This window comes from Heterodontus francisci, chromosome 12 (genome assembly GCF_036365525.1).
Source record: "Heterodontus francisci isolate sHetFra1 chromosome 12, sHetFra1.hap1, whole genome shotgun sequence".
Classification (NCBI taxonomy): domain Eukaryota; kingdom Metazoa; phylum Chordata; class Chondrichthyes; order Heterodontiformes; family Heterodontidae; genus Heterodontus; species Heterodontus francisci.
Window position 1 is genome coordinate 57784295 of NC_090382.1, and position 19884 is coordinate 57804178.

The 19884-nt window shown below is 41.5% G+C and overlaps 1 protein-coding gene across 3 annotated transcripts; it reads right to left on the minus strand.

Annotated features, from left to right (window-relative positions):
• Positions 1–821: 821 nt before the first annotated feature.
• Positions 822–17098, minus strand: kiaa1191 (KIAA1191 ortholog). 3 transcript variants are annotated; one of them, XM_068043464.1, is made up of 8 exons: positions 17081–17098; positions 16104–16196; positions 15588–15775; positions 12697–12817; positions 9591–9715; positions 8629–8738; positions 7573–7715; positions 822–1576 (listed from the first exon to the last, which is right to left on the minus strand). In XM_068043464.1, exons 2-8 carry the CDS (start codon positions 16129–16131, stop codon positions 1359–1361), a joined length of 933 nt encoding a protein of 310 aa, XP_067899565.1. In that variant the 5' UTR covers positions 16132–16196; positions 17081–17098; the 3' UTR covers positions 822–1358. The 3 variants fall into 3 exon arrangements, with proteins under 3 accessions (XP_067899565.1, XP_067899564.1, XP_067899566.1); XM_068043463.1 differs by lacking the exon at positions 17081–17098 and adding an exon at positions 16420–16853; XM_068043465.1 differs by lacking the exons at positions 16104–16196; positions 17081–17098 and adding an exon at positions 16420–16855.
• Between the last annotated feature and the right edge of the window lie 2786 nt (positions 17099–19884).

Consider the following 19884-nt stretch of genomic DNA (forward strand, 5'->3'; position numbering starts at 1 on the left):
CTCTCTAGGCTTACTATTGGGAACATGGGAAAGACGACAATTAATGCTATTAAAACCTGTATGCGTTTGTGACCAGACTTCCCTGTGTTAAATGCAACTATCATAGTTGGAAGATGCAATTCATTCCAAATAGACTGCAGGCCCAGTTTTGAAACAAACACCTCCTGACCAGAGGTAAATCAATGAGGAAACAAGTCTGATACAAGGATAAAATTATTCAATTGGCATTATTTCAATACTGAGTAGCCCACTTATTTCAAGGGATTATAAACTCCAGGCAAACAAATTTTTAGACACCCAGTTTTACTCCAGATAATGAATATCAGATTACTTGCATGATTGGAACTACAGATGTGGATAATTAAGGCAGCCAGGAATTAGTTAACAGTATTTCCTCCAGGTTATTAAACAAAAATTCTCTTACAGCAGTTTTAGAAGTTTCACTTTGTTAAAAGTGTTCTTTGTACCAACTGAATTGTGTCAAGAGTTCAAATGTCAAGATCAATAGGGGGTGGGCAGAAAAAAAAACATTAGTCTCATGAAAGATAGGGATTGTATTGCATAATGTCACAAACCCACAAAAACACATCTGGACACTGGAAGAAAATCCTATTAGTTTGTGGTACAAACTTTTATATCTCAAAACTGTACAGAAAAAGCTATTTGCACAATTAACAGTACCTGTATTAAGTTGTATAACTCAGTTTTTTTTTTTTAAAGATTTTAATCAAAGGTTTGACCATAGTACATCATTGGCTAACAACCTTAGTCACCCATTAGAAAATGGTCATCAGAATATATACAAAATAGAAAGCCTGAAATACAGTCAGATTTATTTATTTAACATATTAGACAATACCACAAATAGGTGAGTACAGGTGGCTCACTAGTACTATGCTGTTATCTCATTAGTCTCGTTCAACCTCACGTAAACTGAAGATTATTCTGCAACACCTGGTCAGTCACATTTTACAAGGCTATGTGAAATCAACTTGGATAGTATGGACTATAACCAGAAACCTGAGCAGGCATTGCAAGTCACTGAGGTTCTAATATTCCAACTTAACTGCAAACTTTTTTTTGGCTGTAAAAAATAAAGACTACAGAAATATTTCAACATATTCTTTTGGTGCAAATAAGCATTGAGTGTGTTTTAAGTTCTTCATGCTGGTGCTGATTCTACAACTGAATTCAAATATCTTTCTAATTCCACTTTAATAAATATAATTTAAAATTTCTACAAGTACAAGTGTAGTCAGATATAAGTAACTAAAGATCACATGGGGTGAGCAGTGAGTTAATGCATCAGTTTGCTCAAGCAAAGGATGCATACAGCAGACACTAACTATGGTATTATACTAAAACCCTGTAGGAGCAAAAATGTTTAGATCTCTGGGCTCTACATGGTGAGTACGAACAGGGCGCTTTTTTTGTCCTTCTAGCAAAGTTAGCTCCATTTTAGGTGGTTTCAAGTTTGCATGATCTTCTGCCAGCTGAGCAGCAGTGCCCTGAGTACGCATGATGTCCATAGGTGAGGGTTTTTGCATACCTTTGTAATTCTGAATAGCAAAACCACCTGCAGAAAAATAATTCATTTTGTTAGGATTTAATGCCAGAAAATTCATTTACTCAAGAATAAATGGAGATGTAGGGTAAACTTCAAATAGCCAGTAGTTAAAACTCAAATCAAAAAAAAAGTTATAAAATGAAAAAATGCATTCCTCAACTCTCAATTTGCTAGGTTTGAGGTACTAATTCACAAAAATTGAAAAAGGACAGAATTTGAATGAATTTTTTTGCAAGTGAATGGTGGACAATTAAACAATGAACATACCTTCAATGATGGGGAACCCAGCACAGTGTAAAAAAGACAAGGCTGAAGCATTGGCAACCACCTTCAGCCAGAAGTGCCAAGTGGATGATCCATCTATGCCTCCCCCTGAGGTCCCCAGCATCACAGATGCCAGTCTTCAGTCAATTCAATCCAATCCACAGGATAAAGAAATGGCTGAAGACACTAGTTACAGCAAAGGCTGCAGGTCCTGACAATATCCCAGCTGTAGCACTGAAGACTTCAGAATTGTTACAGCACAGGAGGCAGCCATTCAGCCCATTGCACCACCTCTCAAATGAACAATTCACCGACTGCCATTCCAGTCTTCTCCACATTCTTCCTTTTCGAATGCTTCAAATTGAACATGCCTCTACCAGAGGTAGGCAGGGCATTCCAGACCTTAACCACTCTGAAAAAAAAAAAGTTTTTCCTCATGTTGCTTTTGCTTCTTTAGCCAATTACTTTAAATCTGTGCCCTCTCGTCTGATTCTCACAGGAGTGGGAACAGTTTTCCCTATTCAGACCCCTCACAATTTTGAATACATCGATCAAATCTCCTCTCAGCCTTTTCTTCAAGGAAAAAAGGTCAGAGAAGCTAGGACTATCTTCATAACTGAAGGTCATCACTGGAGCCATTCACATCAGTCCTAAAGTGCAGTGCCCAGAACTGGATGCAACACTTCAGCTGACGCAGAACTAGTGTCTTCTACAAATTCAACATAACCTCCTTGCTCCTGTACTCTATGCCCCTATTAACCCCAGGATACTGTATGGCTTCATTAAATCACTCCCTCAACCTGTTCTGCCACCTTCAATGACTTGCACACATATGCACCCAGGTCCCTCTGCTCCTGCACCCACCTTGGAATTGTACCTTTTATTTTGTACCGTCTCCATGTTGTTCCTAGCAAAATGAATCACTTCACATTTCTTCGTATTGAACATCTGCCACTTGTATGCCCATTCCACCAGCTTGTCCATGTCAATTTGGAGTTCTACACAACTCTCCTCACAGCTCACAATGCTTCCAAGTTTCATATTTGCAAATTTTGAGATTCTGCCCTGTACGCGAAGGTCTAGGTCATTAGCATATATAGGGAAGAGCAAGGGTCCCAAAACTGACCAGTGTAGAATTCCACTACAAACCTCCTTCCAGGCCAAAAGGCATCCAATCATAGTTTCCTGTCAGTCAATTTTTATCCATATTGCTACTGTCCCTTTTATTCTAAAAAACAGAACTTTGCTCAAGTCTGTTGTGTGGCAGAATCACATTTTTTCAAAAAAATTCTTTCATAGGATGTGGCCATTGCTGGCAAAGCAAGCATTTGTTGCCCATCTGCAATTGGCCTTAAGGTGGTGAGCTGCCTTCTTAAACTGCTGGAGTCCACCTGGTATAGATATACCCACAGCACTTTTAGGAAGGGAGTTCCAGGATTTTTGATCCAGCGACAGTCAAAGAACAGAAATACCTTTCCTAATCAGGATGGAGAGAGACTTGGAGGGAAACTTGAAGGTCATGGTGGTGTTCCCACATATCTGCTGCCCATGCCCTTCTAGGTGGAAGAGGTCACTGGTTTGGAAGGTGCTATCAAAGAAGCCATGGTGAGCTGCTGCAGTGCATCTTGTGGATGGTACATACTACTGCCACTGTGCACTGGTAGTGGAGGGAGTACATGTTTAAGGTGGTGGATAGGGTGCCGATCAAGTGGGCTGCTTTGCCCTGGATGGCATCAAGCTTAGAGAGTGTTGTTGGAGCTGCACTCATGCAGGCAAGTGGAGAGTATTCGATCATACTCCTGACTTGTACCTTGTAGTTGGACAAGCTTTGGGAGACAGGAGGTGGATTACTTGCCACAGAATTCCCAGCCTCTGACCTGCTCTTGTAGTGACCATTGTTATGGCTACTCCAGTTCAGCTTCTGGTCAGTGGTAACCCCCCCAGATGTTGCTAGTGGGGATTCAGCAATGGTGATGCTGTTGAATGTCAAGGCGAGATGGTTAGATTCTCTTGGAGATTGCCTGGCATTTGCATGGTGTGAATGTTACTTGCCACTTATCAGCTAAAGCCTGAATATTGTCCAGGTCTTACTGCCTGTGGACACAGATTGCTTCAGTATGAGGAGTTGCAAATGTACAATGTTCAGTACCAATCAAACATCCCCATTTCTGATCTTATGATGGAGGGAAGGTCTTTGATGGAGCAGCTGAATATGGTTGGGCCTAGGACATGACCCTGAGGAACTCCAGCAGTGATGTCATGGGGCTGAGATGATTGAGTCCATCTTCTTTTGTGCTAGGTATGACTCCAACCACTGGAAGGTTTTCCCCACCCCAATTCCCATTGACTTCAGTTGACCAGCACCCCTTGATGCCACAGTCAAATGCTGCCTTGATATCAAGGGCAATCACTCTCACCTAGAGTTCGGCTCTTTGTCCATGTTTGGCGGAACCCAAACGGAGGATCGGTAAGCAGATTACTACTGTTTAAGTGGCACTTGATGAAAAATGTCAACGATAGCTCCATCACTTTGCTGATAGATTAGACTGAAGGAGCAGTAGTTGACCAGTTAGATTTGTCCTAGCCACATTTTCCACATTGTTGTAGATGTACTGGAACAGCTTGGCAAGGGGCATGGCTAGTTCTGAAGCACAAAACTCAGTACTACAGCCAGGATGTTGTCTGGACCCATAGCCTTTGCAGTATCCAGTGCCTTCAGCTGTTTCTTGGTATTACGGGAGTGAATTGGATTGGCTGAAGACTAGCATCTGTGAAGCTGGGGGCCTCAGGAGGAAGGAGAGAGATGATCATCCACTTGGCACTTCTTGCTGAAGATGGTTGCAAATGCTTCAGTTTTTTTTTTTGCACTGATGTGCTGCGCTCTGCCATCATTGAAGATGGGATATTTGTGGAGCCTCCTCCAGTTAGTTGTTTAATTGTCCACCTTGCATGCCTTTTGGAACTCCAATTATACCACAAAAGCATTGCCCTCATTCGCCCTCTGTTACCTCTTCAAAAAAACTCCAGCAAGTTAAACACAATTTTGTCCCAAATTGTTTCTAGAGGTTTTCCCCAAAATTAAACTAACTGGCCTGTAGTTGTTCAGCTTATTACATCCTTATTCATAAAAGGATGCAACATTTGCAATTCTCCAGTCCTCTGACACCAGAGTCTATGGAAGACTGGAAAATTACAACCAGTGCCTCCACAATTTCCACACTCACTTCCTTCAGTATCCTTGGATGCATCTCATCCAGTCCTTGTACTTTATCAAATTTAAGTATAGACCGCCTATTTAATGCCTCCTCTTAGCAATTTTAAATCCTTCTAGTGTATTAATTAACTCCTCTTTCACTGTGGCCTGAATAGTATCTTACTTGATAAAGACAGATGCAAAGTATTCATATCGTACCTCAGCTATTCTCCCTGCCTCCATGTGTAAATCACCTTTTTGGTCCCTAATCAGCCCTACTCCTCCTTTTACCACCTTTTTGCTATTTTATAGGCATATAAAGACTTGGGATTCCCTTTTATGTTAGCTGTTAGCCTTTTTTCATTCTCCCTCTTTGCATTTACACTTGCCCTCAAACTTCTTTATTCAGCTTGATTCTCCATTGTATTATCCACACTTTTTCTTCATCTTAAATGGTTATCTTTTTATCATCCTGGAGCTCTGGATTTGTTTGCCCTATCTTTCCCCTTGGAGGGTGCTCCAGAACTAGCCACATTCTGAGCCAAGCTGACCCAATATAGCTACAATATTAGCATTTACTGGACAATGTGTAAAATTGCCCAGGTACATCCTGTACACAAGAATCAGGACAAATCCAATCCTGGAAGTGAATAAGGGAACAATCCTACAGAGGATGAGTGACTAGCAGGGGTTAATAAAGTCAGAGAGTTTTACAGCACAGCCCTTCGGCCCAACGCGCTTGCGCCAACCTTCTATAGCTCTTGGGTCTAAAGGGATCAAAGGGTACGGGGCGAAAGCAGGAACAGGTTACGGAGTTGGATGATCAGCCATGATCATACTGGTGGAGCAGGCTTGAAGGGCCAAATGGCCTACTCCTGCTCCTATTTTCTTTGTTTCGAACCATCAAACATCCATACAATCTAATCCCATTTTCCAGCACTTGGCCCGTAGCCATGTATGCTATGGCATTAAGTGCTCATCAAAATACTTCTGAAATGTGAGGGTTCCTGCCTTTACCACCCCTCCAGGTAGTGTGCTCCAGATTCCTCAAATTCCCTCTAAACCTCCTGCCCTTTACTTTAAAAGGCAGGCCTCCTGGTTACTGACCCCTCCTCTAAAGGGAAAAAGTTCCTTCCTATCTACCCCCCACCCCCCCACAGCTTTCTCTGCTGGAAAGAAGGCAACCCTAGCATATGTAGTCTCTTAATAACTGAAATGCTCCAGCCCAGGCAATATCATTGTGAATCTCCTCTGCACCCTCTCCAGTGCAATCATATCCTTCCTATAGTGTGATGACCAGAACTGTACACAGTACTCCAGCTGTGGCCAAACTAGCATTTATACAGCTCGAACATAACCTCCCTGCTTTTACATGCAATGCCTCAGCTAATAAAGGCAAGTATCGCATATGCCTTCCTAACCACCTTATCTACTTGTGCTGCTGCCTTCAGGTGATCTATGGACAAACACCCCAAGGTCCCCTGACCCTCTACTCCCTAGGGTCCTACCATCCATTGTATATTCCCTTACCTTGTTAGTCCTACCAAAGTGCATCACCTCACACTTCTCAGGATTAAATTCCATTTGCCACTGCTCCACCCATCTATATTGTCCTGTAATACAAGGCTTTCCTAATCATTATTTACGACACCAATTTTCGTGTCCTCTGCAAACTTACCGATAATACCTACTATACTCACATCTAAATCATTAGTGTATGCTACAAACAGTAAGAGTCCCACAGGTCACAGTCCTCCATTCGCAAAAAACAACCCACAATCATCACCCTCTGCCTCCTGCCAATAAGCCAATTTTGGATCCAATTTGCCAAATTACCCTGGATCCCATGGGCTCTTACGTTCAAGAAATCTTCCATGCAGGACCATATCAAAAGCCTTACTGAAGTCCATGTAGACCACATCAACTGCTTTACCCTCACCTACACATCTAGTCATTACATAGGAGTACTTTCACAGAAGAGGGGAGTTCTGGGAGTTAAAGATTAAGAGTAGGTGATGGAGCAATTAGATAGGAAAGCTATATATAAAACAAAATTAAGAAATTGGTGTTTCCTTTTTCAGCTTTGAGTTACAAGACCCAATAGCAATGATGGAGGAAAAAGCCAGAGGCTCTGACCAAAAAAAATTTGTATGTCATTGGATATGGAGGTTGCACTAGAGAAGAGAATAGTTGCCAATGCATTACTTCTATTCAAAAAAAGATTTAAAAAGGGGATAAATCTAGTAACTGCAGACCAATTTATCAATAATAAAAAGTAGTATCCAAAAGGATACATTACAGAATAAAACTAATACTCACCAGGAATGACAAGGACAGCCAGAGATTTATACAAGGTACATGTTTAACAAATTTAATGGAACGCAATAGATTGGAGGAAATAACTGTAGTGATGAAGGAAATGCCTTGAATCTTCAAAAGGAATCTGAAAGAGCTGCATTATAGGCTTGTTGATTAAATTAAGGCAACACTGGAAGGTTGGATCGAGTTGGTGCTGAACAAATTCAAATACACTGTTAATGTTCCCCACCTGGTTCAGCTGCTCTGTAATTTTGTGTACGCATGAAAGGTCTCCATTTTTCAGCGGCAGTCGCTTCACTAACAAATGTAGTGGCATCTCCATCCAGACTTTTACTGCTCAAATCATAAGTTGCTCCCTGGCCAAACAAAGATCTGAAAAAAATCACCAGAAAAGTACTAAAAATATTTCTTTCCTTCTTTCACAAGACAGCATTCCACTCAAATAAAAATACAAAAATTTTATGTTTAGTAATTAAATCACAAAAATTGACATCAAGCTCCAGACTTTCCAACTACAACCATTGGTCATTAGAAAACTAAACATTAAAAATACTAATTTCATGATTTTGCTATGGCATCTACAGGAACACTCTTCTGGAAGATGTTATACAATAGAATACTGTAGCCCTCCACAACCGATACCAACTTGGAGCAGGTTCACATGTACTAAAGATTGGCAGTAGTTCTTTCGAGTGTCAGAGAAAGTCAATCAAGGAATGAAAAAGGTACACAGATGGCTAGGGATGCATAGAATGAGGATAACAATCATCGTATGTGATAATCAGTGTACAGTGTTCTGCCATAAGCTAGTCTGTATAAGCATGGCAAGACAATTAGTTGCTTTCTGTTTTGGAAAATATAGCTACTGATCCTACTGGGATTAGATTGAGGCTATCGTCTACCACGTTTTTTCCCCCCTTTTCGAATTGATTACTGTTCATTGTTCAAGGTGGACTACAGCCCACAGCATCATCTTGGCAGACTAGAGAAAAAAAACACCCTCCAACAATTTAAGACTGTTGCCTTCCTTTCATGCCATGTGCAGTTTGTCATTCAGTAGCAGTAATTCTTACCCAACGTTAGTGTAGACAAACTGTTCAACTTACAGAAGCTGTGGTGCTATGGTATTTAAGGTCGGTCGGTCGTCGCCCTAGAGTCATTGGAGGTCTAGGCATTAGAATGATCTCCATTTTGGATTAAAAATGAAACTACTAACTGATGACAGATTTAGCAATTTAATTGAAAAAATGATATTCTTTGTCAGTTTCTACAAATATTGGTTTACCTGCGATTTGGCATTGGTGAGGCCTGTGGAGTTCCACAGGGAGTTGAGTGAGTTGATGAGGCTATCTGCTTATCTTCTTTATTCAGATCCACACTCTGTGCTTTCAATTTCTGTTTCAGAAAAATAACAAATACTAAAGAGGAAACCAATGGCCAGATAGAATCATAAAGACATATTTGCTTTATAACGCTCATTTTAAGCAACTTGAGATGTTTTATTATATTTATATAGTGCTAGTTGCTGTTGTAGTATTTAGCTCAATACTCAGTTTAAAAAAAAAGAGTTGTGTGACTGACACTCAGCCAAGGAGGTTTTATGGTCCATTCCTAGTCTGTCCTCAGTTAACTGATTTTGGCAAGGGAGCTAATAATCTCCAGATACTGCCTGACCTGTTCAGTATTTCTAGCATTTTCCATTTTTCTGAGCTGATCTTGAACTTGGGGTTGGGGGGGGGGGGGGGGGGGGGGGGGGAAGGATTAAAAATAAAGTTAATATTTTAGATAATTATCCAGTGACTCTGTTGCAAAGTGCACAATTGAATAATGGGCAAGGACAGGATCAAGGATTCCCTCAGTTAACTAGCCTATCACTTATTATCTAAACTCATGCATGAAGAACGACAACAAAAATGCTTTTGGCAATACACCAGACCGGATGCGTCTATGCATAAAGTGGAAGTTTTTTTTTAAATAAAAGGCTCAATAACCCAGTGCATTTTGTTTTTGCATTTGAGACCCAAATTCAGCCCACACTATTCAGACGAATAAGTCTTCTCTTTACAGAATAGGTCTCAACATGGCTCTTCAGAACAAAAGTACTACAGCACAAATCACCGATTCATCCATTAGGATGAATGATATGGTCCATAACATGAGGGTTTTACTTTGCCTGATATTATAATACTTCAGAAAGCGGTGCACATGGACATTTAATGCATAGGTGGAAAAGTACTCCAGGCTCACCTGTAATGCTTCCCCCACACGGTGATAACTAGCCTCTTCTGCAACCAGGCCTTTGTGTGGTTGATAACCAGCATCTGTCAGACCAGCCTGCTTCTCAAATCGCTGTATGCTTTCCTGTGACTGCTCTGGTAATTAAAATGCAAAAACCAAACAATTTGAAAACCAAGAGGAAACATTAATACTTTGACTATGTACCCAAGAAAAAGTGGTAATGGTCAGCATGCATTAATGCCAGAGCCAAAATGATATTTGATACAAATTTAACTTCCAACATACCAAAGCTACTTAACTAGAATACTCCAAAACAATTTTCATTTATAACTGCACTCAAGTTGGAATGATGTCTCATGAGCACCTTACAAAAGGTTTTTTAAAAAATGGACAACAGGAGGGTACAAACATGTAGAATGGACTTGGGGCAGGGTCAAAACAATAGTTGAGACTCAAAAATCTTCAAGATGCTTTTGAATGCAGATCGGAAGAGGCACGCAGAAGCAAATTAGAGAAGGGAACAGCACAGTAGTTGAAAGCTAGTCAGTGCAGACTATGGGGCAGTAGGGGGAAAGTAAATGTTTCAGAAAGACAACGTTTAGTGAGTTTGGGATTGAAAGAAGCTATGGAGTTAGGGAGGGGTAAGAAAATAGGAGCATTTGAAGCCAAGGATACAAATTGAAGTTGATACATAGGGGTACAGTGAGCCAATGAAATGTAGGGCTTAACTGCCTAGTCATTAGAATTCTGAATGACTTGTAGAAATGGAAATGGGGGAACAGCAAATGTCAACTCAGTAAGCATTGGAGAAAAACCAGTCTTGAGGGGAGAATGGTATAAGGGTCTTGATGTCAGTGGGCAAGCTTGTTTGGAGGCAGGAGAGAATAGTTGTCAAGTTAGGGGCCTGCATTGGGGAAGGAAACTTAGCTCAGGATCAAGGACCACATCAACAAACTTGATCAGTTAAGGATGCTGATGGAGTACAAATAAAAAAAAGATTATGGATGAAAAGGATGGTTTTAATGTAACCAGTAAAAACAGTGCCACAAGAGGTCGATTGCCAAGCAATCACACTGGAGAAGGATACAACGATTAACATTGTCAATAGAAGCAGAGAGGTTAGAAGTATGAGGAAGGACAGGTGACCTATATCTCAGTTACAAGAGAGACCATTTGAAACTGACCAGTACAATCCCTTGTGGGTGGGTCAGATTGCAGGGCTACAAACAGGAAGTGGTGTGAAAGGTGGGCCTGTAGTTATAAAACAAAGTATTGTAGAAGTTTGAAGACAAAGTTGATGAGTGATAAACAGTGGAATGACTATTTCTTGAGTCAACTGTTTTGAAGGAGGCAGAGACAACGCTGGATAGTTTTATATCAACAAGCAACAGGCTGAGAAGTTTGGAGTTTCTTCTACTCTCCAGTTGACCAAACCATTCTTCTCCAGCACCTCCCGTCACCCAGCTAAGTGGCAATGCTCTCACTTGGTTCCATTCCCATCTATGCAGTTGCAGCTCCCACCTGGTTACCTCTGGTATACCCCCACCACCAAAAAAAAAAAAAAAAAAAAATCTATCCTTGGTCCCATGTTACTAAGCTACATGACTCCCCTTGGCAACATCATCCGAAAACCCAGTTAGGATCCACATATACACGGACGACATCCAGCTGAATCTCCACTTACTACTTCTATTTGTCATGTTGCTCATCTCAAATCCAGCACTGGATGTGCATGGACATCCTGCAACTAAATATTAGCTCCCTGTCCAGCAACAGATCAATTTTGAGATTCTTATCCTTTTCAAATGCCTTGCCCCTCCAGCCCTACAAGGTTCAGAGACTGATGTGCTCCTTCAATTCTGGCCTTTTGCACATCCAATTTGAATCATCGCACCATTAGCAGCTTTTCAGCAGCCTGGGTCCCAAGATCTAGAATTCCCTCTGTAAATCTCTCCCCCCTGTCTTTAAGGCACACTTTAAAACCTACCTCTTTGACCAAGTCTTTATTTGCATGATCTAACATTTCCTTGTGTCTTGGTGTCAAACACGGTTCAATAATTCTGTTGTGAAGCACCTTGGAGCATTTTATTATGTTAAATGCCCTTTATAATTGCAAGCTATTGCTGTATTTAGCCAGGGAAAGCAGCAACATTATATTAATCCATACCTGGCAGTGACAAAATAGGCTAGTCAAATGTCAAACCCATTTCAGCTTGTGGGAGGTGTGGAATTGAAGTCATTGGGATGGTTTTGTACTAGTGGAATGACAGGGACGATAGATTGTACAACAGCTAATGAGGTAAAGACTGTTTTAAAAAAAAGGTAGACGTGAGGCAGTTATGAAGTAGATCATTGGTATGTAGGTGATAGGTCAGAGAAAATGAAGGATGGGATTTGAGAAGATCCTAAAAATAGAGCTGGAGGTGGGTTCCAAGCCACCTTCACTGCAAAGAGTGACAAATGAAATAAGAAAGTGGTCTCAGAGCACTCCAGTGATAGAAGTCTTGAAGCCCATGTAATAATGTTGAGAAGGTGAACCTGTATGTAGGTGGAAGAAATCAGTATGAAGGGTGAGGTTCACAGACATGTGTAAAGAAATCAGTGGTAGGAAAAAGAGAGAGTTAAGATGGAAATTCAAAGGACAAGAAGCTGCCCAGCATAGGGACAGAGGGCAAACTTAAGGAAAAAATTTCAGTGAGGAAAACATCTAGGAATAGATGAGAATTCTGAAGTGGGTGGGACAATAAAGGACAAAGCACTTGGAGTGGGGGCAGTGGAAAAAAGCAACTCTGGAGGATATAATGCAACCCCAGAGTCCAAGAAAGAGATGTTAAAAACATAATTCAAGGCTGGCTGACAGTGGTGACCTAAATCTAATTGAGGTCAGCAATTTGAACCCAATAAGGTTGCTGGCCTGGGATGACATGATTGGGGTATAGAGTGGCTGGAAGGAGGAAATACAAGTTCAGCAGTATAGTATTCACCTAGGCTATTCCACTGGTCTAGATGTTTTAAACAGTCTTGATAGTGTCTTAAAAGATCTTACTAATGCATTAAGATTTATAATCACTATTGGTTGCAAATCTTAATGCAGTGGTTTAAACTGATTTCTTACTTGTCATAAGCGAGTTCATAATGACAGAAGTTGCTTTGGCTTTTACCACATGGACTTTGCTCAGGCTTTCAGCTGATGAGGCCATGATTGAAGACGAAACACCATTTTCTCCATCTTCCACCTAGAGCAAGAGACCATGAAGTGAAACGTTTCTTTCTGAATACCTAGACAATAGAATTTATTTTGCTTTGCAAGCAAGCATGTACAGACATTTATGCAATCTTTTGGCAACACAAATCTGCACTTATGTTACATAAATGGCAGGTATAGATCAATTCTGCAACGATGTCTGGTTGGTATCATTTTGCATGAATTCACACTACAAAATGTTATTCATAATTTTCTATCCAAATCTATTATTTTTGCTATTTTAAGTATCCAGTTAGGCCACTGACTAAAATAATTATCCCATTGTTATCGGTTCCTATTCCAAATACAGAAGCATTAACTTCCATACATGGTCATGTACCTTAACTGAGTTATATTTAGGCTGTTACAAACAGGTTGAATAATTCAGCAATATCAGACTTCCTTCATATATGGACTAATTAAAAAGGCCTAATCTGGTAAAGAAAATGAATTACACAGTTTTTATAATACAAATGTGAAAAAGTAGCTCTAAAAGATTGGTGCATTAACCTTTCATAGACCAATGGTGAGCAATTCAATTGGTATCTGAAGTAGAACTATATGCCCCAAAATCATCCAGGCCTCAGCTTTTATAACCCTTCAGATGACTTGTTATGAACACACTGAAGTAACAATCCTGTGAAATTTGTAAAAAAAAACATTCAACTCAAATCAAAAGACTTGAATTTATATATCAGCTGTCACAATCTCAGGACATCCTAAAGTGCTTTCCCATGAAGTAACCTCATGTTAGCAGAACGTAGTTGTCTAGTTAACTTGAAGAGCCACTACAAGTGCACCAGACCACATGCCACTAACTAAGAGTTCCAGGAATTTACATTTGCAGGACAGACAACAAACAAACTGGAAGTCTCTACTTGCAATGGATGCATGCCATACCAGGGGCAAGAAACTTCACTGTCAAGGCATCAGAAAATGTTGAACATGACCAAATTGTCATCCAGCATACAGAATTCTGCTTGGCAGCACTGCAAAGATCTTGCTGGAGCCATTTTTCAGATGGCAACAACTTACCTTTATATAGTGCCTGTAAAAACATCCCAGGGTACTTCAAAAGGAGCATTATAAAATACCAAGCCAGATAAGGAGATATTAGGGCAGGTGACCAAAGGTTTGGTCAAAGAAGCAGGTTTTACGATGCATCATAAAAGGAGAAATGAGGCAGAGAGGAAATTCCAGGGACTACTGCCTTATCTGTTGGAATGCATGGCTGACAATGGTGGAGCGATTAAAATCAGGGACTCACAAGAAGCCAAAATTGAAGGAGGATTATATGGCTGCAGATTAGAGAGATAAAGAGCAACGAGGCCATAGAGGGAATTGAAAACAAGGATGAGAATTTTAAAAGATCAAGATGTTGCTGATCCGGGGGCCAATGAGGTCAATGAACACAGAGCGACGGTGAAAGGGACTTGGTGCAAGTTGCCACATGGACAACAGAGTTTTGAATAACCTCAAGTTTACAGACGGTAGACTGTGGGAGGCCAGTCATAAGTGTATTGAATAGTCAAGCCTAGAAGTAACAAAGGCATGGTGAGGGTTTCATGATGTTATGGAGTTGGAAATAGGCAGTCTTAGGGATGGTGCAGATGTGGTCAAATGATCACCACAGGGTCAAATATGACACCAAGCTTGCGAACAGTTTGGTTTAGCCTCAGACAATTGCCAGGGAGAGGGCTGGAGTCAATGACTAGGAAATGGGAATTTCAATCGGAAAGGACAATGACCTTGATCTTCGCAAGAATTAGCTGGAAGAAATTCTTACTCATCCCATATTGGATGAGAGACAGTCTGATAATTTGGAGACAGTGGAGAAAGTCAAGAGAGGCAGAGCTGGGCATCATCTGCATACGTGAAAAATGACACTATTTTCAGACAATGCCAAGGGATAGCATGTAGATTAAAAAAACACACAAACAAGGCCAAAATTATGGGAAAGCAGAGGTAATAGTATAGGAGGGGGAAAAAAGAGAAGCCATTGCAGGTGATTCACTGGCTTTGACTGAACTGATAAGAATGGAATCAGGCAAGTGCAGATCCACCCAGCAGACAATGATTAAAGAAATCACCTATTGGTATAACATGAAAATGGCAAAAGTCAGAGGAGAGTTCTTTAATCTTGGCGTGAAATTGCAATGCTGCCTACCAAGCAGAAATACATATACACCAGTTGACAACGGACACCACTATTCTCAGCCAGAATGGAGGTGATCAATCATGCCTTGCACTACTGCAAGTGATTTGGATGCAACTACATTCCACTCAGCATTTTGCTGTAGAAATCACCCTGCTTATTTGGGAGAAGTTGCTATATTGTATTTACTGTGCAGCGGGTACAAATTGTTTAACAGACTTTGCTGTTTGCTGAGTAAATACTTTAAATCCTGTCTGCCAGCCAGCCACCCTCTCTCCAACATACTGGCTGACAGTGGCATCGATGGACAGTCTGTAGCAGAATATACAAGGAAACATACAAAATATTAAACTACTGGATCAAAGACTATAATGAAAGCAAAGATTTGTGGAAAAATAATTTTCATCTGTCTATCTACTGTCCATAATCAGCAATCTAAGATGGGCATCAACATAACAAAAACTGGAAAAACATTGAGTGCAAATATGCCCAGCACTCAAAGCACATTATTCAAGAGAAACATTATATAGAAGGGGGGGGGGGCGGGGGTGGTGCAGGCATACAAATGTTACTGCACTTCTCACATCGATTATAAATACAAGTATACCATAGATAATTGTTGGTATTTCCGCTCTGGGATCACAGGTTGCTTCCACAATATATTACTTCCCATATCAGAAGGTGGAGGGGTCACTGGCGTTAAATCTTCCAAGGCATCATCATAACTGAATGCCCTACGGTGCATCCCTATTGGCAGGGACATCTTTTCGAGTAAGCTCGAAGAATGTTCGATGGCTGCAAAAGACATAGTCAGTACATTGAATACTTGTGTACAAGGGTCAAAGGTAGTGTTCTATTGGATTAAATCTTTTGTATTAATTGAATAAAGTTATGACAAATCATCGATAAATATAACTACGCTCAATTGCACTTGAATTAAACTTAAAGTTTGTACTGAAAACAATTTGGACAATTAAACTTAGTGCAAACTAGAAATTACGTTGCAACAACCGCGATAGCAACAGGATTAAAATCGAAAGTGTTAAGTGTTTTGCCTTTAAGAGCACGATAAAAAAAAAAAGAGGGTGGGAATAAATCTGGAGTGAAAAGGAGCCTAAATTACCAGGAACGTTATGGTCATTTGAAGCCATGATAACGGTATGACTGCTATAGCTTCTCCGGAAGGAAACACAGGAAAGTCTTTAGATTTCTCCACCTGTTTAAAATAAAACCCAGAATATACACTCAATCTAAATCCCTTCTTCCTTTGAAAATGAAACAAACAGCATCCTCCCTCTATAAACAGGAGTAGTACAATAAAAGCTCAATACAACATGGAGCAATAATCTCGGCATTGCGCTCCTCTGCCCTGCATTCATCGACACACCATGTACTAATTGGTCACGGTTCACGGCCCGGAACAACGAAGATGCACTTACAGTCTGGGATGGTGCGGGTGAACGGCTGAAGCCGCAATCCTACCGCAGCAGGAGCAGCGCTGCTTGCGGGCCGCCGCCAGTCTGTAACCGATTACACTGAAGCATATTGCGGCTGGCAGGTGGGAATCGCGGGCTGTAAACACGGAGCGGTGTTTCAGGGCCGACTGGATCACGGGGTAGGGGGAAAAGTGGCTGGCGTCAGAGCACAGGCAGCAGCGGTCCGAAAGGCCTCCGTAACAACACCAGCTACAATCCAACACCTATAGCAGAAGATAGTAGAAACAGCAGTGGCGTTCCTGCGGCTGCTCCACCCTTTTATAGACGGCCACCCACGTTGTGACACAGCTACACGCTCAAGGCCTCGAGCCCCAAACCATCCAATCAGCAGGGGGTTTGGGTCCCAACCCCCGACTTTCATGGAAACGGGAGACGTCGTAAATACGTCATTCAGAGCACGCGTCTGCTGACTTGAAATTCTGTTCCGGAATCTTTAGGAATTTTGAATAGCTCGGCGCTGCCATTAACCGTTATTTTTTTTAAAAAATAAATCATTGATAATAAAACGCGATGGCGTATTTTTCATTCTTTCTCTTCAGGCTGAATACGGTATTAGTGAAAATGGATAGAAAGGACATAGAGCCACAAAAACTATTGCCATCACCCCCATTTCTCGCGACGTGCGGCATCACCGCAAACCGGACCAGTTGGTCAACTAGCAACGCATGCGCACCGGCGTTGTTTACAACGGGCGGGGCACGGGAATCATCAGCTGGGACAAGGTGATTGGCTCTTACTGATCCCAAAGTATTCCTACCTGTTCTGTCATTTTTCTGCCAATCTTCTCTTGAAAACTCTCGCCCACACTGCAGAATTGTTCATTGGGCACCAACAGCTCCTTCAGTAGCTCACTCAACTGTCATCTTGCCACATTCTCTACATTGCAATAGTGACTACACTTCAAAAGTACTTCATTGTCTGTACAGTGCTTTGAGACATCCAGTGATGGTGAAAGGCACTATATAAATGTAAATAATATAAAAGCAAAATACTGCAGATGCTGGAAATCTGAAATAAAAACAAGAAATGGTGGAAACACTCAGCAGGTCTGGCAGCATGTGTGGAGAGAGAAGCAGAGTTAACGTTTCAGGTCAGTGACACTTCATCAGAACTGCATATAAATGCAAGTCTTTTTCCTACACAGAGAGGTGTTATCAGAATATTTAACCGTGGTGGGCATCACAGCTGAGCTCAATCCTGTTCTCATCTGAAGTTCTCTCACTTTCTGACATCGGTCATCACCTCTTACTCAAAACTGAAATAGAATACTATAACCTCCCTTCTCTGCATATTGCAAAGAAGCAAGGAATGGGTAAATGTCAGGAGTCGACAACAAAAAATTGTTGTTACATATCCTCTTTAACATAGTAAAATGTCCCAATTCACAAGAGTGTTATCAAACACAATTTGACACCAAGCTACGTAAGATTTTAGAACAGATGACCAAAAGCTTGGTCAAAGAGGTAGATTATAAGGACCCTCTTAAAAAAGGAAAGAGAGGCAGAGAGGTTCAAGAAGAAAATTCCAGCGTTTAGGGCCTAGGCAGCTGAGAGTACAGCTGCCATTGGTACAGCAATTAAGATAGGGGATATGCAAGGGGCCAGAATTGGTGGGCAGAGATTTCAGAGAGTTGTAGGATTGGAGGGGGTTACAGAGATAGAGGCTATGGAGGGATTTGAAAACAAGGAAGAGAATTTTAAAATAAAAACAAGAAATGTTGGAAATAGCAGGACTGGCAGCATCTGTGGAGAGAGAAGCAGAATTAATGTTTCAGGTCAGTGACCCTTCTTCAGAGAATTTTAAAATTGAGGCATTGCTGAGCTGGGAGCCAGTGTAGGTCAACGAGCACAGAAGTGATGTGCGAACAGGACTTGGTGCGAGTTAGAATATGGACAGCAGCTTTTTGGACAAGCTCGTTTATGGAGGGTGCAAGATGGGAGGCTGGCCAGGAGGGCATTGGAATAAAAGTAACAAAGGCATGGATGAAGGTTTCAGCAGTAGATGAATTGTGGCAGGGACAGTGAAGAGCAGTGTTATGGAAGCAGTCTTGGTGATGGAATGAACATTGGGGTTGGAAACTCATCTCAGCATCAAGTAGGACACCAAGGTTGCAAACAGTCTGGTTCAGCCTCAGACAGCTGCCAGGGAGAGGGATGGGGTTGATCGTTAGGGAACAGAGTTTGTGGCAGAAATATGCGGCAGGGATGATTCAACTGTGTTTACTCTTTTCACCAGTTATGAACTGCTCTTTAAAAAGATGGCAATAAGTGAAAAACTGGTAGGTGATATTTAAAGAGTGTCACAGTGAAGCAGTGAAATACATTAAAAGAACAAATAAATATAAAATAACTAAGGAAGGTCCTAAAAGGACAAGAAAGGAACATGGGGGGAAGCTCAAATATGGGATATTGGTGTGGATCACAGATGAAGACAGATAAATTGGAGACAAGTCAATATTCACACAAAGTACCCAGGAGAAAAGAGATACGAGAGCTTGTTCCCAATTAAGGCAAAATTGCAGTGCTGATATACCCTCCTAAGCTGCAGAGTAGTCTACCAAGCTCATCAGTTTTGGCAAAGTCACATAATTTAAATCTTTAAACATGCTGCCTGCATGTTTTCTATTGTGTGCAGGGACTGTTATGTTAGCAAGTGAAGTCGCAAGATTGAGGGCTGTAACAGCTCTTTAAAGGTCTGTTATTGCTATTAAACAGTTGCTGTTCAATTTTCATTGAACCCAAGTGTTCTGGTAGACTGTTCTAAAGAAGGTGTAGAAGTGCCCCCTTCAACATAGAAAGTCTAGATGTGCTGCTAGAGTAGGTAGAGCAGAGACAGGTGACCATTTTTGGGATTGAGGAGAATTGCTAAGGTTGGATTGGTTAAAATGTACCAAGCGCTGCATCCACAACGTGGTGCCACGTCAGCTAGTTAGCCTTCCTACCATGTCTTTTAAGCTGCAGCTGCAGCCTCATGACTGCCAAAGGAACACGCTTCCTTTCCTCACATAATTGCTGCAAGTTTGGTCACCAGGGGCTGGATTTTCTTCTCCTGGGAAGAGAGCGACAGGCGACGAGCGAATAAAATGGCAGCCCACATGTGCGGGCTGCACACCGCCATGATCTTCTTCACAGCAGCCCAAGATAATGAACCGGTTGTGCCACAACCCCCCCCCACCCCCAATCAGTTGGAGGGGGCGGGCTCTCTGACACCAGCAATGGGGTCAGCTGCCTATGCATGGGCGCTGGCACCATTTTTATAGGGCAGCAGCCCTGCCGGGTCATTTAAGTTTTTAAAGGGCTACCCCCCAATAAATCTATCGCCCCTTCCCCCCACCCCAATAACAATTAAATTCAACATTTGACCTCTCCCCACCTCCCCCAAAACACTCACCAACACTTGACCTCCCCC

What these genes read in the sequence shown, in the direction of transcription:
- kiaa1191 (XM_068043464.1), bottom strand. Translation starts at nt 16,131, where the DNA reads ATGGCTTCAAATGACCATAACGTTCCTG. An exon ending in TATGAACTCGCTTATGACAA is followed by an intron (nt 9,716 to 12,696) that starts GTAAGAAATCAG and finishes TTTAATTACCAG; the next exon opens with AGCAGTCACAGGAAAGCATA. An exon ending in GTGTGGGGGAAGCATTACAG is followed by an intron (nt 8,739 to 9,590) that starts GTGAGCCTGGAG and finishes TTTCTGAAACAG; the next exon opens with AAATTGAAAGCACAGAGTGT.